Genomic DNA, 27,247 nt, shown 5'->3' on the forward strand with positions numbered 1-27,247 from the left:
AAAAACGTGAGTCCACATGAAGGAAAAATATTAATTTTCCGTCACATCTGATTGGCTGCAAAGTGAGATTTAAAAAAAAAAGAAAAGAAGGTACAAACATGAGTCACGTGACCAGGTGCTGCCCGTCACTGGGAGCTCCCTGACTGTTGGATAATCGCTCCTGCAGGAATGAGGTGTGGAGCGGAGTGAGTGTCACAGGTGGAGCAGACAGTGCCGGGATCAAAACAAGCTTTACGGACAACAGGCGGAGCGGTTTCCCGTGTAGACCCTGGCACCTCCCGGTAAGTCTGATCCCTGGACGAAGTGACTTTCACTGATTTGTTTCTGCGCAGGTTGGTCCCAACACGGCGGTTGTTTTTCCACGGAGCTCTCGGGAATCGCAGTGAGAATTAGACTGAGGGAGCAGAGACGGTACACTTGTAAATTCCCGGACTTGTTTAAAGATTATGGGCTATCCTAATCTAATAATAGCAGTGGGGAGTCGGAGTAAGCAGTAGTGGGATATGCCTACAAACACTTTTCACCACCGCAGATTGGGTTTCACCAGGAGAAACGCTCAAACTTGGGAGGATCATTGGGTCAGTGCACTCAGGAGTAAACGTGATGGTGGGTCACAAGCCAAGCTGTATACTAAGCTGGAGTAACTGCACTCATTATTTTCTCCTTTGAAAGACAAGTTTGTTTGTTTTTTTTTACATCTAAATACAGTAACTATTGTAATGAACTGACCTTAATCGTGTTTAATTGACCTCTTCAACTAAACATGACTGAGTTCAATAATAGATTCATACTACAGTAGGATACAGTATGGATGATGTGATGGTGGGTTAGCTGTAAGTCCAGTATTTAGCTGTCTTGTCGCGCAGCAGCTCGAATAAACTCACGGTGGCCCCCAGCTTTACACAACGCCACAGACATCTCTGTGGTCTAAGCATGAGATGATACTTATTTCCTCTGTTTTATTGTTTACTATGCATACACTCGGTGCATCTACACTTATTATGAGGGTTTTGTTTGATACCATGAGGTCATACGGTGTTGTGATCCCACAGACTGACTAAACTCAGATTATAAAGTGGCTTTCAAAAATCTAGGTAAAAAGAAAAGAAAAGAAAACACAAAAACACATATTAAAGAGGGAGAGTGTGTATGTGTAGTTGTTTGAGATTTCATAAAGCTCAAAGGCTTAATGTTGACATGACAATAATGTGGAAAGCAGTTTTAATTTGTCTCTACTTCTAGTTGTGGTGACTGATTCAGAATTCAGCTAAACACAATTTATTGTTTCTATCATGCTTTTTCAGGCAATGCCATAAATACATTTGTTCTACATTCCCACCTGTGTCATAAATAAGATTATAACCTGAACATCTGTACGTTTTGGACTACTTTTAAGAAGGAGTAGCCTTCGAGGACAGAGCTTGGATTTAGTTTTTTTTTTTTTCCTCACTATTATACACTTTTTTAATCAAAGATTAATATAATAACATAACACTCTTTGTTTCTGTCTTGCTATTTACCCCTTATTCTCATGTTTTTTTTTTTTGGAGGGGGGGGGTTGTTTTCATCGGTCACTCATCATGTCACACAACAGCGTAGGCTACATGCAAGGGTGTTTGTGTTTTCCCTGAATGCCACAGCTCCTGCTGAGACTTGCCAGTGTGTGTATGCATGAATGTGCGTTGCACTTAAACAGACCTGTCTCATCAATGACAAGTGATTTGTCAGAGAGGAGGCGAGGATCCTATTAGACGTGTTGTTGCAGTATGGCGCGGTTCGCTTGTCGTCTTTAATGATAGTTAGTCGTCTGATGGCTTAGTTGTAATCGCACGTGCTCCAGCAGGCTTAAAATTTGTACACATGGTGCGTTTTTGACGCGATGTTTTCAGCTAAATGCAGCCAGTTTCTGCACATCCAAACGGTGGCAACCTGCTGTTGCTCTTTTTTTTTTTTTTTTTTTCCTTAGCAGTGCTGAACTTGCACAAATATAACTCCTCTCTGAACTGGGCTGTTTTCCACTGAATGTTTCACAAGTTTGTCAGACACCCAAAGTGTCAGAGGTTAACACCCTCCCACTGCAGATTTCCTGTTTAGGCCCCGGTGATGGAACTCTGTATCAGAGCCAGCTCACCAGCCAGCCTGCCAGAGGACAGCAGCTTTAAAGCTGGCAGCCAGGCAGACAAAGAGAAACGGGACAACAGGCAAAAAGCAAGTGACTCAACCAGCGTCGGACCTGTTGAACGGTTTGTCAACAGCTCAGGTAAATGAGTAACAGCCTCGCCCAAACAGCGTGGTGAAAGAGTTGTACTCTAAACATTTGCCTACGCAGTCGTTACTCACTCCACCTGTTTAAGTCCCCCCCCACTTTATTTATATTTTTTTTAGGGGTGGCGTTGATTCACTTGGATAACAACAACAAGCTGGCGTGTCTGTGCACGTCTCTGACTGCCGTGTGGAGATTTGCTTTGCACACAGCACGCAGTTGTACTGACAACTACTGCAGAGGCTCCTGAACTGGCTATAAATACCGCCATGCTTGAAGTGGTTAGTGTCTGGAGATACTGCTGCATGGCTCCTCCAGCTACTAGTTCATATTCAGCTTTTTTTTATGCCCAGCTGTTCACGTTGAGGTGTTTGATGAGTAAAAACTCACCTGCAGTTGCAGTGGTGGGATATATAAACTGACATTTAGATCTTGATGTAAAGGAGGTAAAGAAACGGTGTTTGTCACACTCATTTTTTGTTGTTCCTGACAGTAACTCACTCACATCAAAGCAGATGCTATAGCATCCTCTGTCTTTATGATGTGTTGGATGGGCTTTAAAAAAAGGAGAACATCAGTATATTCAGAGCTGCTGTGAGTTTAATGAGCTGGTTTTGCTGGTTGTATTGGAAACATGTATAACAAAAGACACAAACGGATTTCACACCTGTCTTTCATAACACATTCTTTGACTTAGGTTTGGACGTAGGTTTGTTGTTATGGCCATTGAGGTGTCAGACAACATGACTGAACATGAAACAAAAAACAAATGAATTTAGAAGAAGTGAGAAGAGGTCATTTTAAAATAAAGTGTACCTAAAAAAAAAAAAAAAAAAAAAAAAAAGGCCACCTAGGGTCTTTTATGTGAATAATTAATGTCATTGTATGAAATTTATCATGAAGAGCTGTTACCCCCACTCCATCCAGTTCTGCAGTGATTTTATTAATGACTCCATGGGGTTAATAAAGGTGTGCCATTAATAACTTAGTAAGATGAATCACTTACTTTGTAATATGTATTAAAGTATTAAGATATTAATGCCGGTAAGCAGTTAAGTCCTACAAAGATGTTGTGTAACCTTGACCCACAAGATAAAGGGCCAAACAGTTAATGTGTAGGCACGTTCTAATTAATTAAAAAACACAAAGTAAAATAAATATCTTTTACACTATCCAAAGAAATGCAACTCACCAGTGTGGGAAAAGAATCTGGCAAAAAAAAAAAATCTAGAGGTCCTTCTCTCTGATGTTAAAAGATAAAAAGAAATGCACTACCCTGGATAATAACTTGTATCTGGGATCATTTTCTTTAAGAATAAGTTCACTTTGCAATGTTTAAAAAGTTATTAGAGTTGTATGTATACCCTTTTCCACGGTGAAAAATCTAGAATCAACAAATATGCATTCATATTCAATTCAGGAGGACAGGAAACTGAAATTTGGGACGGTAATACACCATCTACTCTCTCAGAATATATTTGTCTTTTCAGAGAAAATGGCCGATGTAGTAATTCCAGTGACTTAAAACAAGTGGAGGGTGGTTTGATGGGATATTTGACTTTTGGCAGAATTATCGTTTTTAGGTAGCAACTCTCCTCATGAGTGACATCATAGTCTTCTGTTGGACCAGAAACTAAGGGCACCCCTAAAATCTCACCACTCCCTCAGATGTCACACCAAATATAAACATTCAGTTTCTAACAAATATTCGGTGTAAACTGACTTTCACCTCAGCAAACCTCAGATGCCCAAAAGCAAGTGAATGTTTGTCTACATCAACGCTAAAGTGTTCTTGATCATAAAACAGCTTTCACACGACATAAACTCAGATGCTGTGGGTGATGTCATTTGTCCAAACTGTTCACATTTTATGAACAGGGACGTTACAGCTGTACACAGTTAAGAAGAAGCACTGATAAAACTTGTGATTTGGCTCAAGTCAAGTTTTTCCATTTATCAATGAAGTATCACTGGATTATTTTGGTTTGGCTGATTGGATATTCTGACATCCTTCCCAGTTTTTGCCTGTGGAAACCCGAAAAAATGCATACTTCCCCACTCCGTACCGAGCACCCCTTGGTGGAAATGGAGCTCTGGGTGACCGGCACTTCCTAAAATCTAGAGTTTTTTTTTTATTATTAAAGATTTAATTAAAGAGCTTGTTTACATGTGGCACCCTTTTTCACCCTCCAGTCTCACTGACCACCATCTTCACAGTGTCTTTAATGGACTCGTTTAGTGGGTGATTGGTAATGCCCTAATTTTCAAATTAACACCTTAGAAACTCTTTTATTTATTCCTGCTGCTGTTCACCTTTCCAATAAGCACTTTGTATAAATTTGGTGTCAGTAATTGTTGTTGAATTTATGGTAATCTGAAGTTGTGTTGTGACACTATTGTTGCAAAGGTCTATAGCAGAGTCCAGCTTGAGTGTTTTTGTTTCTATTTGTATTGTGTGCGAATGCCCATGGCAACCGAATTGCCTATTTGGGGATGTATAAAGCTAAAACTTTTGGCCCTGCAAGCCCCCCACCCCCATGCTGACTGTGTTGGCTAACTCCATTTATTTATTTATTTATTTAGTCAGTCAGTCAGTCTCTCAAACATCTGTATGCTACCTGACTTGTGCCAAGCAGCAGAAGTAAAAAAGACAGTAAATGTTGGTAACTAGACACACAACTCTGTTTAAAAAAAAAAAACAAACAAAAAAAATTTTCAGGCAACAGCAAATTATGGTCACTATTTATTTTTTTTTCTTCATTTGTCAAGCCGGTCAGCTGTGTGTGACTTGTAAATTCTTCAGCTGTTGTTCCTCCCCCTTTTCTTTTACCTTGCCTGCTTGTGCACATGTGCGTGCATGAGCACGCTGGATAAACAGATAAGAAAAAAAAAAAGCACGATGGCTGCATGCTTTCCTATCGTTGCAGCCATACCGACCTGTCTACGCTGTTTGGAGCTATATGTCAAAAATGACTTGCAATCGTTCCGTTGAGCTGTGGTGCTCAGCCTCCCAGCAGCCTGAGGGGGAAAACGTCCCACTCTGACAACAGATGAGCAGTCCTACGCATGCAGCAGCTTGCCCCCCCTCTAAATGACAACGAGGTGGGAGCATGGTTGTTAGTTGCAAAATGCATGTTCAAAACTGAGGTTGCTCGGAGGCGCAGGGGTATGAGCGCCTAGCTGTCTCTCGAGGAAATTTGGAGGTTGTCATTTTGGTTTCTGTCAACAGGCGAGAACTCTGTGGGATGTTTCAAAGGAAGCATCTCTGTAAAATCTGCTGTATATTTTCCTCTGAGAGCTAAAATCGAAATGACAGTTGCAAAGCAGTCGTGTGGTGCTGGCGCTTCTGAGAACACTGTGCTCAAATACTGTTTTATTTATTTATTTTTACCTCGCGAGTCCACTTTCATGTGAGCTTTGTGTGTTATTCTGAGATGAAACACCTTGATGAATTTTGAATGAGGCTGCGCGGCTTAGTTAGTCAAAGCAGACACAAAACTTTACAAAGATTTGATAACATTCGATTCTGCATGAGTTGCTGAAGCAGTGAATGACAGTGACGTGCATTCATGCCTAAACCTGAACTGATCCCTTCTGCTGCTTGAACCTTTCAGACCCAAGAGGAAGTTGGTTCTTATCAGGGAGGAGGACAGGAAGATACTGAGAGGGGAAAGTGTGTGTGGGGGTTGGTGGGTTAACATGGCAGACTGCAGATTTTCACTTAACGTCAGCTTCCTTTGTGAAGTTTGCTGTTATGAGTTGCCAGAACTTCAGCTGTAAACGTGTCTGCAGCAACAAGATATGTTTAACTCTGTTTTGTGTGTTTTTTTTATGGAATAAGAATGCAGAATGTTATTATTTAATAGGTTAAATGTAATTTTTTCACTATGCATTTTGTCTATCGAGTTGCACCTTTGTCACAGTTTCCAGCTTGTTTGTAGAAGTCGTCCATCTTTCAGTCACTGAAATGCAGGGTTATCACATCTTTAAACAGCCCTGCATGAATCTTGAGCATAACACAGAATAAGTGGAACGATTTGCAACTTCAGTAATAAAGTCAGTCTTTCTATTTCATTGGTCTCTTTGATTATCTCATAGATATTCTCATATCCTTCCCAGAACCGTGGAAATGATCTCCTCCAGCATCCTTCATCACTAGCTGGGCAGTATGGCTCCTGCTCCTCCTTCCAGAGAGGACACCAGCAGCTCATTAGCACTGCGCTGGAGGCTAACGCCGACATAGATACCCATCGACTTCAAACTCAACCGAAGCAGGCTGAGTAGCACTCCACCAACACTCCACAGTCCTGGTTAAACTTCTGAATAAATCGACATCAGAGGATCTCTGTAAACTAACAGGGCTGGTGCCAGGATGGCACATGTCCAGGACAGTGACGTTGCCACAGTCTAACGGCATATGGACTGAGAATTTGGACCATGTTCTGCCTCTGATTTAGTGCTTTGGTGGCAGAGCTGGACCGTTAGGCCCTTCCACTCTTAGACAAACCTCGACTCTGAGCCATGAATCTTCTGTCAGCCCTAAGCATCGTCTGTGGATTGATGCTCCATGTTTGTTTTAGTGCATTCAACGCTCACTATTGTGTCCCACGAAACACCATCCCCTACCAAAGTGAGTCACAAATTCTCATCATTTTAAAGTGTTACTGTGCCAGAAACATTAACATCAGAATTGTATTTATGCTATATGTTCAAGTAGTGCACCTTAAGCTGCTATAGATTTTCTCCTTGCTGACAGCAGGGACAGTTTATTAGTTTCTCACTGAATTAGCATTTTGCCTTTTGCTATGAAAGTATTTCTCCAACAGCAATCAGTGAGAGCTGCTAAAATGTCAGTGCAGTAATGCAGATTTTTCTGGGTAGATGGTATGAAGTTGTTCAGAGAAGACGGGATCTTCAACTACTCAGCTATGCTGATCAGAGATGACCTGGGTGTGTTGCTGCTGGGAGCAAGAGAGGCCATCTATGCTTTGGATATCAACAACATCTCAGTCAAAAAGGCCGTGGTAAGAACTGCTGTTGAGACAAGTTGAGACGATAATAGTTAATTAAAATCTACATGGGAAAAAAAGAATGTGCATAAAAAGATTTAAGCTCAAACCTAAAATTTAATGTAATATAATTTAATGAGGTTATGCAGCTTGATTTCACATTTCAATATTTCAGTGCTTCTCAGGTTATGCTTGGCAAGTTATTCCAGCTTTCTCATCAAGAATATTTTAGTCTTGTGCTTTGAATAGACTTATGCCAGAGGATCTGAGTGTCCTCACTGGTTCACGCTTTTTAAAAATCAGGAACATTTACAGAAAAGTGACTGATGGTGGAGCAACTGAAGGAAGCAGCATGAAAAACTAAACATTCTATTAATTCTTATTATCCATAAGAATTAAAAGGGTAAATATCAATCAGGTACTGCTAATCAAATACACTTGATTAACTGATCATCAGTAAGCATCACTATGAAAGCAGACTTTTTGGCAGGTTGCTGGTTTCACAAGTGGAAAATATTCAAGACAGTTTGCAATCATCATGGGAGGAAATGCAAAACAAAGACAGCTACATTTCAGCCTCAGCATGTTAAAAGTTAAGGTTAAAATTGGTGTAATACTGAAAAAGTGTGGCTTGTTTGGAAGTGTCACCAGGAGAAAGTCTCTTCTCTTGTAATACGAACACAATAACACAGCTTAGGTATGGAAAGCTGTCAGCCATGACCTCTTCTGCTTGCCAAAGTTTTCTAGAGTCAGATGTGAGGCCATTTGTCTGGCAGCTGAAACTTAGCTGTTATTGAGTCATGCATTAGCAAATGCACAAAAACCTCAGTGAACTGAACTAATACTGATAATGTCACACAAGAAATGTTGTATTAAGTTATTAAAGGTGCTAAAAGCAGCTCTACAGTGTATTAAATCTTAGTATGTACTTATTTTTCACACACTGCTTTTGCATTTTGTTGTGGCTATTCTCAGATAAAGAATAAGACAGTGTAATATGTCACTTAATGTCATTAATCTGTGGTTGTTTTTAATTTATTATAGGACCTTGTAAGGACCAAATTTATTTGTTTGTCTTCATTTCTTTTCTTTTTATTCCTTGATATGTTAGACCTTTAAATTGAAAGGGGTGTACTTTTTTTCTCATGACTGTATGCCAGTACAAAACAGTGAAATTATTTAAAAACAAGAAAAACATTTAAGAGAAACAGGAGCTGAAACAGAGCATATAAATCAGAGGGTGAAAAGAGGTGTAGCAGTGATGGACTGTATGAGAAAAATAATGCACTTTTTAAACATTCAAGAATTACACATTTTCTTTGGGTCCTCCAAAATGAAATCAGGAACTTTAATATGGGCTCTTTTAAACATACGATATTGGATTTTTAAACCTAAAAATATGGTTTATGTTAAAGATTATAACTAAGTTGGTAAATTTCATGAGCTTGAGTTCAGCCAAAGCAAACATTATTTTGCAATCATTGAGCAAGATAAGATATTTTTTTAAAGAAAAATGATGATTAATAGTTTGTACTTTACTCAGTGGTCACACAGAGAGATGTTGTTAATCTAACATTTATAACTGGGGAGAGGCCGGCGCCTCAGCGAACAGGTGCGCACCTTTTGAGTGCATTGACAGGTCTTTATGTTAAACAAACTTCTTATCAGTCTGATTGTAGCTGCTGTGGAGTTGCAACATCATCCCTGCATGCTTTGACAAGACACTTTCCTTCTGTTGATGCAGGTGTATTGGCGAGTGACTGAGGAGAAGCAGAGGGAATGCACATACAAGGGAAAACATGCTGAGGTTTGTGCAGTGTCTATTAAAACAAAGCTTGCATACAGTAACTTTAGCTTCTATGGAAAGGGTATAGCCTTAAAGGATGATCATCAACCAAAAACCACTAAACTCCCTCAGGCAGTTTCTCTGTACCTTTGTAAATCATTTATGTGGGAGTGTTTTTTTTTTCTCTCCTTTTCAAGCCTTTGCGTAGAATTCCCTTTGATGTGCTTTGCTTATAGCTTTGTACTGAATGTCCAAATAAAGGCAGGAGAAGAAAATACATGTGCACATCCCTGACCCTTTGGCCAGCAGCTCGGCTCTCAGGCAGTGTATGTGTGTGGCATGTTTGTGTTTTTGTGGCTGAACTAACAAAACGGTGACCTCGACATTCTCTCTGCTGGATCTTGTTGCAGGTGGAATGCCGCAACTACATTCGCACCCTGCACAGCGTAAACGACACTACGCTTTATGTGTGTGGCACGAATGCCTTCAGCCCAACCTGTGATTATATGGTGAGTATGCTGCTGTATATTGGGTCAGTGATGAGAAATTTATGAACAAATTTCTCTTTATCTTTTGTTTTTTAAATCTGAGAATATTCATTCATTCATTAAAATAATGGTGGTAATGTTTGTCTGAGACTTTTGCAGAAGATTTCTTGATCCACCTCGACATGAACTCTTTGAATTGCCTCTGATAACTTCTTTAGACCCTTGATTAATCCTTAAGAAATAAATCCTCAAAAATATCTCAGAGATTCCCAGTTTGTATTTTAAAAAATGGCAGTAATTGTGTAAACGCTTCAGGACTGTAGATCTTTTTCCACATGGCCCTAAAATGTTAGATTTCAGGGAGACTATTTTATGTTGCGGACTGATACATGGTTAGTATTTACAGTATCAGCACAGCATTGGTGGGACTGACTTTAAATAAATACCATTACTGTAATAAAGTGATTAATCCATCAGTTTATCAGTTTGACTTCCTTCAGTCTATTTCTACTGGTGTTCAAACCTGCGTGTTCCTGAGGAGTAAAAATAAAATAACACATTTGAAATGAGTACTTGCTAGTACAATCAGTTCATCAGTACTTTTTGTCTTCCTTATGGGAGTATTTGATAATATGTGAACTGTTATTTGGGTTGAATCCTGAAAAAACTAGACAAAGGTTCCACCGCCCTCCTGTTGGTATTCATTCTTGTTCTGAGTTTCTTGGTGGATTGGATGATTGTACTTTCCCACAGTAATAAATAAAAAAATAATACAAATTGGCCATTTTTACACTTTATTCATTTTACACTGTCAGGGATATCAGTAGTGAGGAAAATCCATACGCAGGAGTTGTTGAAGGTCAACCACTGGGGCTGGGTTAAGCCCAGGATCATCAAAAGGTGCTCTGTGATGATCCAGGCTCTGTGGGGGAAGGGGGTGGTATCCAGGAGGATGGACTTTGGTCCCAGCTCCTGAAGATATGAGTTCGCCACTGCTTCCAGAATCTCATTCTGAAATGTCTGTCATTAAGGTGCCAATCAGGTTCCAGTCTTACATCTGTGAATGACAGCATTTAAATCTCAAAACGAGTGAACACCAACAAGAGAATATTATAGAGGATTTTGGCACATTTCTAGGGGGACTCTACCCATTACTGCTCATTCCACAAAAACATGATCCTTACATTTTATACCTTATTGCAAAGGTGTCTAATCATGCTTTCAAATGATGTATAATACATAATAATTGGTATTATAAAAGGGGAGAAATACTTGACCAAACACAAATTTCCTTATTTTTTTGTTTAGATCAATTTGTTAATTTTTGTAAGATTAATTAATTTATTTAACCTTTTTTTGAAATTAAGAATGCAATGAGGAATGTAGGCCTCATTTAATAATACAAACTAAGTAAGAAAAGTGGCCCACAGCAAAGAATGATTACTATATATATTAATATATATATATATATATATATATATAAAACAAGACATTAACTGTGAAATAATGAAAAGAATTTCAATTTTTATTTAAATAATAACTAAACAAAGAACAGCTGGAATAAGCACCAAAATAATATGAGTGGATAACTAAAGTGTGGTTGGTGTGGGGTGCTGTGTGGCTGTTGAGCAGGTGCCCAGTGCACAGATACTGAAGGTCATCAAGTCCTGGTTTGCATGTCATCTCTCTGTTTCTGCCCACTTCCTGTCTAGCCACTGTCAAGTAAAGGTTACCAGGGCCCAAAACAAAACAGTTAAAAGATAAAGTGTTGGGGTCCTATTTATGAATATGGTTCAGTGTTCAATCAAATATTAAACTAAATAAACAAATTGACTCTCAAAGAATTCTGCACTTAACCTAGTCATCATTAGAAAACATATCTAGTTTATGGAAAGAAGGTAGAAGGAAAGCGCAAGTATAACTCCTGTCACCATTTCCACTAAGCTGCGATATCTGTCTGCAGTGCTGAGACTACAGATGTTTAAAAAGCAGCTGCAGTGAATTGTGGAACAGAATTATCTCCCTTTCTTTTTCTGGTGTTTCCTCTACTAAAGGAGATACCAACCAAAGCATGTAAACTCTTTTCCTTAACTTTTAGAGTATTTGACCAGCTCTTATCATGGCTGCCACTGAGATACAGCTGGGCTTTTTCACTCAGTTAGGAACATTCCTAAGCAAAAAAAACAAAAAACTACTTTTAATGTAGACTGATAAACTACGTGTGTTAGGGTTGCTACCAAAGCATGCATGTTGGAAATCAAGTCTACTTTTGTATACTTTACGGGTTTTATTCAACACTGCTGCTTCTACCTTCAGATCTCAACTCCAGTATGCTGTCTGGATAAAACAATAACATTTTTCATATTTGCTCTTCTTTAACTTTTTATTTCCTCCCTTTTGTTTCCGACAGACGTTTGCTAATGGCCAGCTGACGCTGAAGGGAAAGCCAGAGGAGGGAAAGGGGAAGTGTCCTTTTGATCCCTTTCAGAGATACTCCTCCCTCATGGTTGGTGAGTGTCTGAATTAACTTTGCTGCGAAAGGGAACAAAGCGCAGAGAAATGCTGATTGTTCATGTGAAACTAGAGAGACATGCATTGTAGCTGTGTGAACATATTACTTGCCAAAAGAACTATACTCCCAAGTATGTTAAAACATATTGCTCACTCATCATTTCTGCATTCTGATGAGTCAAAAAAGCTCATTTATTCAGTCCATTGGTAGGCATATAAATGTTTTATTGTTCCAACTTAATATGGATAATGGATTTTCAGGAATGTTTACTCCTCTATTGTTCCTGGCTAACAGGAAATGACCTGTACTCTGCTACATCCATCAACTTCTTGGGCTCTGAGCCTGTGATTCTGCGCAGTTCAAACTTGGCTCTTCGCACCGAGTTTAAGAGCTCCTGGCTCAGCGGTGAGTTCCTGCAAAATCAAGGATTTTATGTCCTGTATAATAATGTATATAATATTTAAGACTTAATGCTGGTCTTTTCTTTGCTTAACTGAGCAAATTTGACGTTGTTAAATTTCAGAGCCTAACTTCGTCTACATGGACTTTGTGCGTGAGAGTTTTGGTAGTCCTGACGGGGACGATGATAAAGTGTACTTATTCTTTAGTGAGAATGCCATGGAGTACGACTTCTACAGCAAAGTTGCAGTGTCACGAGTGGCCCGGGTCTGCAAGGTATGATGAAACTCAGATTTAAAAATAGTTGTGCAAGCCCCCTGTCCTGTCTGACACAGGTCTGGTGGTTGTCAGAGGGAACGTGTGCACATCACGGCGTGCTCTGTGTCTGTTTTTAGGGAGATATGGGTGGCCAGCGGACGCTGCAGAGGAAATGGACGTCGTTCCTGAAAGCTCGTCTGGATTGTTCCTTCCCTGAACCCAGCCTGCCCCCCATTGTCCAGGATGTCTTCCTGCTGAAACACAAGGACTGGAGGAAGAGTGTCTTCTATGCTGTCTTCACTCCGCAGTCGTGAGTGTTAAACCTCAATTCCTGTGGTTTCATGGCTATCCTGTGGTTTATATTTTCGCTGATAAGAATGTATGACTAAAACCAGCTTTGTGTTTTTTCAGATTTAGTCATTCTAGCCATTTTCATTGTTTTTAAGTAATTCACTTGCTTGTATTTGGGTTTGTTTAAATAAATATGTGGTTCTGTGTTTTAAGGAGCTTGCCTCAGGTATCTGCAGTATGTGCATACAGCGTTTCTGCTATTCGAGACATTTTTGATGAGGGAAGGTTCAAGACGCCTGTTGCTGTGGAGACATCACATGTGAAGTGGGTTATGTACACCGGTGAGGTGCCGGTCCCCAGACCGGGAGCGGTGAGTTTATAAGGAGTTTGTCGCTATGAGGACTTGAAATTGGAAAGACGCATAAACACACTGAAGAAAAAATTATTTAACCTTCTTTTATGTATTTTTTAGTGCATCAACGATGTGGCACGTAAAATGGGGATGAATCGCTCTCTGGACCTTCCAGACAAAACCCTCCAGTTTATTAGAGACCGTCCCCTGATGGACGAGGCTGTTCATCCACAGATGGGGGCGCCGCTGCTGGTCAAGAGGGGAGCCTTGCTGACTCGAATTGTGGTGGACAGCGTGCTGGCTCTGGATGGACAGACATATGACGTTATGTTCGTTGGCACAGGTAAAATGATTTCACTAAAAGAAAAGTGAAGCTATCAGAAAATGTCCCAATTACTCCATAATTATCATTTAAAGTTAAAAAAAAACTTTTCCTCCATATGTCTTCATCCTGTGTTGACAAATAGAAATATGACATTCCCTTTCTCAAACTCAGTTTAACCTTTATAATTTGCTGACTGATTAAGGCTCATATTTAATGACAGTACAAGTAAAAGATGTTGATTAGTGTGTATGTGTGTGTGTGTGTGTGTGTGTGTGTGTGTGCGATGTGCTGTCCTGTCTTTGTGGATATTTTTTTATCTCCTTTACAGAAAATGGTTACATTCAGAAGGCTGTCAACTACGGTGGGGAAATGTTCATCATCGAGGAGATTCAGGTGTATGAAAACGCTGAGCCTATCAGCATCCTGCGCCTGTCATCTCGTCAGGTAATAACAGGTTTATTACACAGCAGTTAAACCAACTGCTTATTACAGTGATTACAGTGTAAGCCTGACTCTATGGACAGATATTTCATGGAATATAATGTATAATAAGCCTCTTGGTTTGTTAATTTATATCATGTTTGTTTTTAATGATAGGGCCAGTTGTATGCTGGTTCAGAGTTTGGTGCTATTCAGATGCCGCTCAGTAACTGCAGCCGCTACAAGACTTGTGTGGACTGCATCCTGTCCAGGGATCCTTACTGTTGCTGGGACCCCTCCTCTGCACAGTGCTCCTCTGTTTACAACTTGTCTCCCTCTTCAAAAACTGCAATCCAGAGTCTGAAAGAAGGAGATGTGTCGCAGTGTCCTCAACTAGGTGCATTTATTTGCATTGTGTGGCTGAATGTTTTATTAGAAAGTAATTGTGAAAAAGTCCCAGCAGTATGTGCATGAAGTCGTATTAACTTTGTGTTTGTATTTTAGATCCAGTCGTGGCCATTGACTTAGCCCTTGTTCCAGGGAACAACATCCAGCTTCTGTGCCAGCCTCATTCCAACCTTGCACAGGCCCACTGGCGATTCTCCAACCAATCGCTTCACCCCAGCAACAAATACTACATCTACGACGGAGGCCTCCTCATCCTGAATGCATCTGAATCGGACACTGGTGTGTACAGTTGTGACTCAATAGAGCAGATAAACAGCCGAACACACAACCGGACCGTAGGAGTTTATCATTTACATCTACACTCTGAGCCAGAAGTAGTGGTCTACCCCACTCCTAGACCCACAGTAACTAAAACCTTCATTCACACTTTGAGAACAGCTGCACCAGAGCCAGGGTCGGGCTCAGGCAGCGAGGACCCGTTATCCCCCGAGAGTCATAGCACCTCCAGCAGGGTGAGTCGATTGGAGGTGGCCGTGGCTCTGCTGTCGCTGCTTTGTTTCTCTTTGATGGGGGTCATATTGTGGATCTGGATTCGAGGGCATTTGAAGTGTTTTAAGTTTTTGCAGAGCTCCAAGGACCGTGAGGGAAGAAGAGAGTCAGCAGACTACATGCACATCCAGAACAGAACTTCAGAGATAAAGCTCCTGGGGCCTGAGCTGGGGAGACCTTGCAGTGCCAATAATAATCACTCTGCTGTGGACTTCAAAGGGAACGGGGAACATCGCTTTCCACCTATGGCCAACATTTCAAGTCTGGATGGTCTGGGATACATACATGATGAGTCAGAGATTTGACTCTGCTGAGGCAGACTTCAGTCCAATCAAAGAACTAATTATCTTCTATAGGTGTACTTTCTCTAAGAGATGGTCCTCAAGAATAGATTGTACATTATAAATTCTTTTAATTGACTTTGTTTCTGCCAGCCAATTTCCTACACCATCATATTCACCCTCTAACCAGGCAGCTGATGTTCAGTGATATGACATGGAATTTTTGTTCCAGAAAACTTCTTAAACATCATGATTATACACATATCTTTTTTGTATTATGACAAAAGGTTAATTCAACATGTAATATATCATGTACAGACAATACCAATGTTTTAACTATTTATTTGTGTCAGTTAAGTTTGTATTTCATACAAAATTAAATTAATTCTTGTACATAATGTTGACAACAGTGAACAAGTAGCATGGCACCTAATTTCCAAGTACATTTCATTTTATGGATCCTGATGTTTACCTAAGATATCATTCACCCACAGAGAGAATAATACAATGTTTGACTGCGTTAATAATTCACCATCAGCCTGGGCTACTTTTTCATTTCCTGGTAGCTGTTCAAAAACGGATATACCGCCACTCTCAGGCATTTCAAAGATGCTCATACAGTGATTTAAAACTATTGTTATAGCTATAGCCTCCTTTAAAAAAGTACAAACTATTATTGCAGGAATATGTCAAAAGTAAGGGTGAACTCTTGTAACTAGGGTCTGCTATTTTTTGGGGGTGGGGTACAGAGCTGCTTTTCAAATTCCATGCATACTGCAGTCTTACCATGAAAAATACAAAAATGCCATTGGAATGTACTGTAGAGGTGTGGGTGTATATTTCAGCTGAGACTGCACATGTAAGAATGATAGTCAACTTTTGAAAAACACTGCCTTGTTTATAAAAAATAAAAGTGTGACAGGAGTGTGGCGTGCATCTAGCTGTCAGTAATTGCATGCCTCTCTTTCAGAAAGCCAGTGCTCTGTGACGTGTTGTCTTGATGAATCCAGCAGATAATCCCTGCGGTTTGCAGGGAGGGACAAAAACTCAATGACTCTATGGTTAAGAGCTCATCTGTTTTGGTCAGTTATAGGAGTTTCTCCTTCCTTTTTTCATCATGTCACAAACAGCAACACTGAGCTGCATTATGTTTGATCTCCAACAAGAACTGTAGATATGAAGGGGGTTGAAGAGGGACTGTCCTCAATTATTCATCAGTGCAGCATAAGGAAGTTGTCATGAACAGAAATGGGGATAAATGTTGCTCTAAGGGAATGGAAAAATAAATGTTACTGCTGCATAAGTCTGTTATTTGAGGGATCCTCACCCTGCTTTATACCAGTGGCTTTAGTTTGTCATTGTGACAAAAAAAGATAAAAAAAAAGACTTAGTGAGTGTATCTAACTTGTTTTTGCTGCTGTCTCTTCGGTTTCTTCGTTTTGGCTGTTTTAAGCTATTCTATGATACTCCTGGCTTTTTGTTCTAATCTCACACTCCCTTTTGTCAGGTATTTCTGAATATATCAGCATGACTGCAGCATGTCTACAGCTGGATAAAATGAAATACGCCAAAGAAGGCAGCGTTTTCAGGAAAATTAGAAACAGGAATTGGCAGGGAGGAAGGCAGCTGGAATGAAGAAAGGTCTTATGACAGGTCTTACTAGACCTGTTCTTCTAAGTTAGCATGAAACATGTTTGAACATCTGCAGGTAAATGGTTGTTACCCATCAAATACACTAATCCTACATCAGTAGTATTTATATATGTAAAAATAATGTTCTGGAAACGAGCTGCGCTGTTAAACCTAATGCTAATTACTTAAGGATACTTTTAAATCTCACCATTGAAATGTATTATATGACCAAACAGTAAAGACATGTAATGAGAGTAGATATGAATATTTATTGAAATATTCAGAGATGACTAAACATTTCCATTTCACCAAATAAAAAATAATAAAATATTCAATTTGGCAGTTGGCCATAAAGGACACTTTTGTAACAAGAAGAGAAATGTGTGAGACAGGCACCTTTACCTTAGTGAAGATTTTCACTTCATACAGGCCATGACAGGCTTAAACTTGGCGTAACATTATCAACATGAAGCAGATGCTTGCTGGATTGACAGAGGATGAGTCATGTCCAACATTAGACTGCATTCAAACAATTTATACGTGCAGGATTTCACTCACCTAGTTTGTGCCTGTCACTGGTAGTTACAAGAGGTCAGTTCATTTAAAAGCTTGATTAGTCTACATCTCACAGCAGGATGCATGCAAGCACACTGTAATCATTAAGCACAAATTTCAAGTTATCTGTGGAAAAAATTAAAGTAACTGAAAGATTAACAGCTCATAAGGCTTTCACTGCAAGCTCTGACCACAAAAACCAAACAGTTTAGTTTAAAACAACAGATACTGAGAAATACTGAGGCACAGTCCAACACAATATCTACTTTGGGTGTGTCTTTCTTCAATATCAAAATAATGGAAAGAAGCAAGTGTTTTGGCACGCTAGTGTTCAGTGAGTAATTACACAAGAGAGTTGCTTCACTGAAGCAAAAATCCAGTTTTACAAAAGAAAAAAAAACAGCTTTTGTTAAGGCGCAAGTCAAGCAAGACATTTTTTTTTTTTACATGCAAACTGCACGCATTAAGGCGCAATGCAAGAAATAGCAAGCAAGCATGAAAGCATCAAGTAGAACGTATAAAAATATAAACTGAAGTCCAGCTGGAGTACACAAGACTTTCACCAAATATAAATCGTGCAGTTTATAGACTTTCTTGTTGTATAAGAAAAAAAAAAACAAACAAAACAAAAAAAAAAAAACACTTGTTCTTCATTATACTACCATACCTAGCACGCAGCTCTAGCATTTCTCAAAATCTTTCCACCATTAAGGCACTCATTCTTCTCACATTGTTATTTATTGAGCTTCTCATACTTTCTTCTGGATTTCCAGTTAAATATCTGCAACACACGACAACTTTCCAACCAAATCTCTTCTTTGAGCATTAAAACTATATTTTTCATTCATTTTTTATTAACTATATGTAAACAAAGTTGATATGGAATGGTGCATTTTGAAAATAACCTCCCAATTGGTTTTCATTAGCGTTGTTGGCAATAGAAAATTATAGAAAAAAAAAAACAACAACACACCCATATAATTTTCAAATAAAGGATGAAATGCAGTGGTGTTTTGAAGTGCTTTCTTCTGCAGCATATAAATGATCAGTCATCTGTCTCCATCTAGGGGTGACTTGTAGCCATCACCAGTGACTGTTGTCAGGGTAACTCGGCACGGCAGCAGGATATTGGGGCAAACTCGGGCCCTGGGCTGTCTGAGCGACAGCGTTGAACCCTGCTTCCCTCACCGGTGCATTCTTCCACATTCCAGTGCTCCACTCTTCCTGAGCCCGCTCCAGACTACCGCCGCCGCCTCTGTACAGTCTATGCACCTGGACCATGTCACATAAAAAAATAGAAAAGGGTTAATTACTTGTCTTTGTGACCATTTTTGAGCATATGTGAAAGATAAAAAAACTATGAAAATCATGCAACTGTGAGCACATTTCAACCTCAGCGTTCACTCACCTTAATGAGAACCAGTGCCATTAAAGCAGTCACCACAGAGAAGAGCAGAGTTGTGATAAGCATCACTATAGCTGAACCCACATTTTGGCTGAAAAACATCACTGTGGCAATCCAGCCGCTTTGATGTGTTGGTGAGAGTGAAATGGAAGCAGTATGGGTTAGTGTATCAGACAGTGCACACACAGCAAAGTGAACTTAATACAGGTGTAATCCAAAGTTACAAATGAGCAGTGAGAAATGAGGCGCAGTGATAACCAGCAAACTCATTATCGGCTGACTGATCAGTACACTTTGAAATCCCAAGTGAAAAATGTTACGCATTCACTGTTCACTTCTTGAACTTTTTTTGTTAAATTTTTAAAACTGTCAGAGAAAGCATGCTCGATGTGGCAACTGTAGATTAAAAGTAAATAAAGGAGCTGGGGAAGGGTTAAATAGTGAATTCTTTTTTATTAAAAATACAATATTAAAGTGGAAAATGTGCGCAGAAAATCAGATTCTGATGACGTGACCTTCTAGTAGTTAAGAAAGGTATGTTCAGCTTTCAGGGCTAAATTACCAGATCAGTTGTCTCTGTAGCTCTACTTCATTATGAGTTTATGTACAAACCAGCATAAACTTTACAACACATCCGTGTGGAGCAGGAGGAAGGTTTGACATTACAGCGGGTCACCCGAGTCCGTTTCAGTTTAATTTCCTGTAAATAACTTGTTTATGTTTCAGTTGTAGTTGTGAGATTTTGCAAAAATGCTGTGCCTGTTTGGGTAAAACATCTGTAGTTTTGTTCTATTCTATTCTATTCTATTCTACAGTCATTTAGCAGACGCTTTTATCCAAAGCGACTTACATTTGAGAGTAAGAACAACACAAGCATGAATACAAACAAGATGGGACATCACAATTAAGTGATAGTCAGACTGCTTTGAGTCCAGTTGGACCCAGGTGCTGTCATGTAGTGCTAGAGGCAGTGCATATATATATATATATATATATATATATATATACACAGTGCATCCGGAAAGTATTCACAGCACTTCACTTTTTCCACATTTTATTATGTTACAGCTTCATTCCAAATTATATTAAATTAAACTCTTACCTCAAAATTCTACACACAATACCTCATTATGACAAGGTGAAAAAAGTTTTTTTTGAGATTTTTTTAATTTATTAAAAATGGAAAAGAATAAATCACATTTACATAAGTATTCACAACCTTTGCCATGGAGCTCAAAATTGAGCTCTGGTGCATCCTGTTCCCACCGATAAGCCTTGAGATGTTTCTACAGCTTAATTGGAGTCCACCTGTGGTAAATTCAGTTGGTTGGACATGATTTGGAAAGGCACACACCTGTCTATATAAGGTCCCACAGTTGACCATGCATGCAGCATGTCAGAGCACAAACACCAAGCATGAAGTCGAAGGAATTGTCTGTAGACCTCCATCTGGGGAAGGATACAGAAAAATTTCTGCTGCTTTGAAGGTCCCAATGAGCACAGTGGCCTCCATCATTCGTAAATGGAAGACGTCTGGAACCACCAGGACTCTTCCTAGAGCTGGCCGGCCGTCTACACTGAGCAATCGGGGAAGAAGGGCCTTAGTCAGGGAGGTGACCAAGAACCCGATGGTCACTCTGGCAGAGCTCCAGCGTTCCTCTGTGGAGAGAGGAGAACCTTCAAGAAGGACCACCATCTCTGCAGCAATCCACCAATCAGGACTGTATGGTAGAGTGGCAAGACGAAAGCCACTCCTTAGTAAAAGGCACATGGCAGCCCGTCTTGAGTTTGCCAAAAGGCACCTGAATGACTCTCAGACCATGAGAAACAAAATTCTCTGGTCTGATGAGACAAAGCTTGAACTCTTTGGTGTGAATGTCAGGCGTCATGTTTGGAGGAAACCAGGCACCGCTCATCACCAGGCCAATACCATCCCTACAGTGAAGCATGGCGGTGGCAGCATCATGCTATGGGGATGTTTTTCAGCAGCAGGAACTGGCAGACTAGTCAGGATAGAAGGAAAGATGACTGCAGAAATATACAGAGACATCCTGGATGAAAACCTGTTCCAGAGCGCTCAAGATCTCAGACTGGGGCGACGGTTTATTTTTCAGCAGCACAATGACCCAAAGCACACAGCCAAGATCTCAAAGGAGTGGCTTCAGAACCACTCTGTGGATGTCCTGGAGTGGCCCAGCCAGAGTCCAGACTTGAATCTGATTGAACATCTCTGGAGAGATCTGAAAATGGCTGTGCATAGACGTCTCCCATCCAACCTGAGGGAGCTTGAGAAGTACTGCAAAGAAGAATGGGCGAAACTGCCTAAAGATAGGTGTGCTAAGCTTGTAGCATCATATCCAAAAAGACTTGAGGCTGTAATTGCTGCCAAAGGTGGATCAACAAAGTATTAAGCAAAGGCTGTGAATACTTATGTAAATGTGATTTCTTCTTTTCCATTTTTTATAAATTCAAAAACTTAAAAAATAAACTTTTTTCACCTTGTCATAATGAGGTATTGTGTGTAGAATTTTGAGGTAAGAGCTTAATTTAATATAATTTGGAATGAAGCTGTAACATAATAAAATGTGGAAAAAGTGAAGCGCTGTGAATACTTTCCGGATGCACTGTGTGTGTGTGTGTATATATATATATATATATATATATATATATATATATATATATATATATATATATATATATATGTGTGTGTATTTTTTTTTTTTTTAGTCATTTCGTTTAAATACAAGATCACGATTTCATCACACAATATCATCTTGGGCATAAGTGCATGCAGCTGAGTTGAGCCAAAGAGCTGGACAAATCTTTCTAACTCATTCTGTTGAGTAGAATAGTTAAGCTAAGTAAGGCCTCCTGTCACTGTGGGAAAAATTTAGACAGGCTGCACATATCTGTCATTCATCTGCTTCCAGGGGCAGATTCAAGCATTTTGAAGCCCAAAGCTGTGAAAGTGCCCTAAATAAGGTAGCTCCTTTATCATCATCCATTCATGTTTTTATGCTGTTTTATACTAAGCCTTTCTGATTCAAATTCTAGTCCGTTTGTTTGGAAAATCCACTTTGTTTGGAGAATTGTGAATGCGCAAACGAACTTTGGTTGGGATCAAAGAAGTGGACTTGGTCCTCCTAAAAATGAGAAATACAGGAAGCGGACAACAAAACAAAGTGCCTTGTGGGTTCAGCGCACAGCATAGTGGTAAACACACTCACAACATATGCACTTGAGGGACGATAAACGTCTCTGGTTGGGAGAAATGGCTTAATAGCTTTTTCCTGAGTTGGAAAAAGGTAGAGTGCTCTCTTCGAGTTGGGAATGGAGGTCTTGCCCTGAGCGGAGGAATTCAAGCATCTCGGGGTCTTGTTCACAAGTGTGGGATGAACGGCGTGGGAGATTGTTAGGGGGAGTGGTGTGGCATCCACAGTGATGCAGACTCTGCATTGGTCATGGTGATCAGTTGATCTATGTTCTTACACTTGTCTATGGTCATGATCTGTGGGTAGTGACCAAAAGATGAGACTGTAAATCCAAGCAGGCTGTCCTTGAAAGAGGGACAAAGATGCCATGTGCCTGACGCCTTCACTTGCCCGCTCCACATATTTATTTTTCTAGATACAGATAGCTGTATCTATGGTTCAAGCATTCCCATCCACTCTTAGACACTGGGTGTAAATAAAGCATGGCAACATAAAAAAAATGTTTTAAGTACTTTTTCCCCCTTTTCAAAGATTGAATTCTTTGTTCAACTTGCTGACTGATTTTTCATATTATCACCATTTTCCTTGTAACAGACAAGCACCTTAAGGGCAGTTTGAAAGCTCTGCACGGTTAGCAGTAGATTTTGTTTCTATAAAAACTGATCAAACTTTCAAAGCACAGTAAGGCACTTTTTAATGATGGCACTTATTCATTTGTTGCATTGGATGCTGTTGTTGTCATTTTGCTCAAGTTAGTGTGTGAGGAGGTTCAGGACATAGTGAGACCAAATAGTCCCTTGATCAGACAAAAATAAACATTTTCTGTTGTATTTTATAATATTTCAATCAGATCTTGTCAGAATTTTAATAATAATTTGTGACTATTGTTTGTTTTATAACCCCCACCCCAGCTCCACAATCATTTTTATCTATAAAATGGCCCTTGAGGTGTGTGTAAATGCATAAAAAAACAATGTCAGTTCCATTTTTTATAAACATCCCTTCAAAAACCAGCTTGTGAGTGACAACGCAGGTGTTGATTTAGTAACCTGAGGCAATGTGACTTTCTGCAAACCAAATGAGCAAATAAAATAAAACAATGACTAATATTTGAAAGCTCATCCCATGTTTACATTCAACATTAAGAAAATGAAGGTAAAACAAACCTGGTGAGTAACCGCCAGCTCAGAACACAACAAACAGCAGTGAAAATGTAGAGTAGTGTCTACCATGTGTTGTATAAAGGACTTTGTTTTACTACTTGATCATTCCTGTTCATATCAGTAGATGTAAAATGCAAGTCTATGGATGGAAGGTATGTTTTCCCGCTGCCTTTATTACTTAGCAAAAGCTCTTGTGCCACTGATAAAAATTGACCAAAGATACAGGATCACATTGGTTTAGTTCAAACTTACCAAGTTCCCCAACCAGAGATGCCTAAAGTCTGAATGAGGGACAAGACACACTGGAGGAAAAAGATGAAGAAGAAGGCCATAAAGTTGAAGGAGCTATCAGCCCTGTGAAGGAAAACACAAATAATGATACAGATGAAAACACACAAGCCTAGAGATGCTCTCATTTTTATTTGAACAAATATACAGATTTATATTTATTACAGCTTATACAGTATAATAAGATTTATGTATTATTCCAAATCCTCTATTCAGGGATTAGAAATTGGATGATAAAACAACCAACTTTATTTATTAAATGTTACTTTAAAGAACACAAAAAAATATTTTTTTGCTTTTTGCTCAAACATATACTTGACATTTTAATCCAACACAGAATTTAGCACCAGTGACAACTTATATTCCTCCAACTATATGATTACAGTTTCATTCTGTCCACATCAACACTTTGATAATAATTTCAAATGAACAATTTAATGACAAACTAAAATAAATGGACATACTAATCCAACATCAATAATTTAATAATTTTAGCTTTTGCTAACTTTGACATTTTCTCATTATAAGTCTAAGTAAATGTAGCTAATTAGTGACAAGTCTCCTTGTGTAAACTGTGTAATTTACAGGGCCAAGACTAAGCATGTGAACTACTTGAAATGAATGAGAGTTCCGCATTTCTTTTTCAGAAAATGTGATATGACCTTGGTTAGATGCATAAACAAACCCAATGTGCTTTAGCTAAAAGCACAAAGTACTAAGTTTTTGTGTCTATTCTGAACATACCTATTAAAATATTCACTTTGCTAGTGGAAGAAGTAAGCATGAAATCGAAATTAAATAACTGGCTTCACTTCAGTTGGCAGCAATAACCTCAAACACGAATTTCTGGGGGCAGACTCAATGTTCTAAAAGGTGAGTCAGACCATTTCTGCTTACAGGCCTGTTCCAGTTAAGCTAAAGTGTCCGGATATGTGGCGAGCAACAACAGAGGTCTTCTTGAAATCATATCACAGCTGCTCTACTCTTTATCTGGGCAGTAAACAACCAATTAATACCACCTTGTTGATCCTTTTCTCCTGATTACAATAGCTCAACATCATCTGGTGATTTTTTTTTAGGTGTTTATACTGATTATCAGGCCCTTTTGTAACGTGAAACTCCCAAGTGTCAAAGCCAAAGAGATATCTACCTGCCTCAACAAGACCTAGAAAATGTTATCCACTTGTTCATCATGTCCCGCTTAGATTACTGCAACTCCGTGTTTTATGGCCATTTCTGGTGAAACTCCCCCCTCCCTTTTTTCCAGAACTTACTGCTTCTTTCTTCCCTCTCCCATCCTGACTGAAATCTCAGTGCTCCTCCACATTATCTTATATGCATGTTGTCAGCTTTACATCTGTGTTTCTGTTGCACCTAAAATCATTGTGAGGAACTGTATATGACACTTCCCCAATGTCTGGGAAGGGGTTTAGCTCAAGTGGTTGTGCAGCTGCTTAACATACAAAGGTTACAGCCCCTGGAAGTGGCTGGACCAGGTTTGATCGGGAATGTCGTCTTCTCTTGCTCTCTGACCCTGTCAAACACCTGTCTAGTGAAGACCACAGAGCCCAAAATACATTCTCAGTGTTGACCATGAAAAAGGAGATGAGCCGTTCTGCATTATGTCCAACATTATGGTGGAAGACAAACAACTGAAATGTGTGAACAGAAGAGGAAAATCACTGTGATGAGTCTGTATCATCCAGATGTCTCAAACTACTGGAACAGTCTTCCCAGTGGCTCAGGAGAAAACACCCATCTATCCAATTTTTAAAAACAAACTTAAGAATAAACCTGGAATATTATAAATAAACTTTTAAATAAATTTGAGTGCTTTTGGTTATTAGTAAAAATCAAAGAAACAGTGAAACCCTGGAGGGACTGATTTTTCACGTTTGGGTGCTCATGTATGCTGCAATCTCTGAAGCATGCAAAGGTTTATCAACTAAGTTAAAATAAAGTGGAGTTGTTAATAAATTTCCTGCTTTGTGACATTTAAGACGTTGACTAACCTTAAAGCTTTGTAGAGCGGTCTGAACCAGCACGCGTAACTACAGGGGCTGAAGAGGATGAGCCAGAGCAGTGAGAAGCCGAAGTTTGAAACATTTCCACCTCCAGCCCACCAAGCAATGCATGAGACCACATTTACACACAGGGTGCCTGAATACACTGCGGATGAAAAAGGGGTGGAGGGAGAAAGAGAGGGAAAAGAAACGGAAGGGAAGTCATTCTTTGACATAAAGTGAAAAGAACGCCTTTTCCTTCTTGTTCTTAAAAAAAAAAGGAGGAACAAAGTCAAAAAAGCAATGAAATGAAAAAACATACTCATCCAAAGCATGTAAACCCTGCGCACCAACTGCTGGTGGGGTCCAGGAATTTCTTCTTCTATGTTCTGGTAAAAGCATGGCTTTATTCTTAAGATTTTTGGCAGGGGAGGAAAGTTATTTGCTCGCTCTGAAAGAGGAAACAAAGTTTTACCATCATACAAACGCCTTGTCAATTCTCTATTTCAGATCCAACCATTTAACAGAATCTAGATAGATATCTAGATAGAGAGATAGATTTGACATACCTGACATTTTGGAAGTCGCAGTATTTTCCTTTTTTTTAAGAAATTTGTAATCTTTCTTACTTCCTTCCTGGATAATAGAAATATTGACATTCATAAAAAACTAGTTGACTCACACTTAAAATAAGATGTCTTACTTGTCTTTGATATTTTTTATGGCAACAAGACGTTGGTGACGTTTATCTCAGTTCAAAGAGGTTAATTTTCTTCATCTGAACGCGAAGGGTAAACTCATACTAATTCAATAAACCATGTTATTACAATTAGCGTGACTCTCCTGTCTGCACAAACCTAACTTTTGTCAAAGTATTGATTACGCTAATGCTATACATATATATATCAAAATTTGACAGTAAGTCTAAACATACGTGAATTACTCAAACGTCTACTTGGTGATCGATATCTTGCAGTAGACAGTTGCTAAAGCGCGTTGTGGAGCACTTCAGTAGTCCAACAGTGGCTAGGATGAGCTTACTGTCTTTATGTATCACGCTGATGCTACTTTGGATACATATGTTTGGCAATTAATATGAAGTGAAATTATTAGAGTTGTTAAGTTAATGCAATACAATGAATAACTGTCAGTCTTAACGAGATAATGTTTATCTACTCACGTTTCCGTCGACAACCGCACGGATCGGGAATCACTTTGGATGTGCTATTTCGTCCCCCTTCAACCGTACTGCGACTGCGCTTCACCGAATAAATTTTGTAGTTCTACACTGTGTATTCTCGACTGGTCTGGAGGCCTGAAGAACTACAAATCCCAGGTCACCCATGATCGGTAAACGGAAAACGCGTGACTACAACATGACCCCTGTTCGTATGTATACCACACACACCCCGTTGTGTAAAAGTTTACAATCTTTCAAGTTATTTTATCAGTTTTGTTAATAAACCTTTGTGGTTTAGACGAAAGAAAATCCGAGCCTCATAGATATATAAACATTTACAACGTTTTAATTGCAAACTAATCAATAAAACAATAAAAGACAACAATGTCATTCAGAACTTGCAAAAGAACTATTTTACTTTTCCAACTGTTAGATTGAAAGTCACTCGGAAGACACAATGCCGTCCTT

At 39.3% G+C, this 27,247-nt stretch overlaps 2 protein-coding genes across 5 annotated transcripts; one reads left to right on the forward strand and one right to left on the reverse strand.

Annotated features, from left to right (window-relative positions):
- The first annotated feature begins 140 nt into the window (after positions 1-140).
- si:ch211-129c21.1 (uncharacterized protein LOC563087 homolog) lies at positions 141-17,998 on the forward strand. Of its 2 annotated transcripts, none has more exons than XM_042005685.1 (14): positions 141-281; positions 6,383-6,893; positions 7,145-7,287; positions 9,017-9,079; positions 9,469-9,567; positions 11,957-12,056; positions 12,353-12,463; positions 12,582-12,733; positions 12,853-13,025; positions 13,220-13,376; positions 13,479-13,701; positions 14,012-14,127; positions 14,281-14,500; positions 14,608-17,998. In XM_042005685.1, exons 2-14 carry the CDS (start codon positions 6,785-6,787, stop codon positions 15,363-15,365), a joined length of 2,424 nt encoding a protein of 807 aa, XP_041861619.1. In that variant the 5' UTR covers positions 141-281; positions 6,383-6,784; the 3' UTR covers positions 15,366-17,998. The 2 variants fall into 2 exon arrangements, with proteins under 2 accessions (XP_041861619.1, XP_041861620.1); XM_042005686.1 differs by lacking the exon at positions 141-281 and adding an exon at positions 2,134-2,260.
- scamp4 (secretory carrier membrane protein 4) lies at positions 17,223-26,858 on the reverse strand. Of its 3 annotated transcripts, none has more exons than XM_042005687.1 (7): positions 26,780-26,858; positions 26,169-26,235; positions 25,922-26,050; positions 25,609-25,765; positions 23,561-23,662; positions 18,937-19,054; positions 17,223-18,800 (listed from the first exon to the last, which is right to left on the reverse strand). In XM_042005687.1, exons 2-7 carry the CDS (start codon positions 26,173-26,175, stop codon positions 18,612-18,614), a joined length of 702 nt encoding a protein of 233 aa, XP_041861621.1. In that variant the 5' UTR covers positions 26,176-26,235; positions 26,780-26,858; the 3' UTR covers positions 17,223-18,611. The 3 variants fall into 3 exon arrangements, with proteins under 3 accessions (XP_041861621.1, XP_041861622.1, XP_041861623.1); XM_042005688.1 differs by having other exon boundaries at positions 26,169-26,231; positions 26,780-26,810; XM_042005689.1 differs by lacking the exon at positions 26,780-26,858 and adding an exon at positions 26,534-26,717.
- Positions 26,859-27,247: the final 389 nt, after the last annotated feature.

Source organism: Melanotaenia boesemani, chromosome 14, assembly GCF_017639745.1.
Source record: "Melanotaenia boesemani isolate fMelBoe1 chromosome 14, fMelBoe1.pri, whole genome shotgun sequence".
NCBI classification, from domain to species: Eukaryota; Metazoa; Chordata; class Actinopteri; order Atheriniformes; family Melanotaeniidae; genus Melanotaenia; species Melanotaenia boesemani.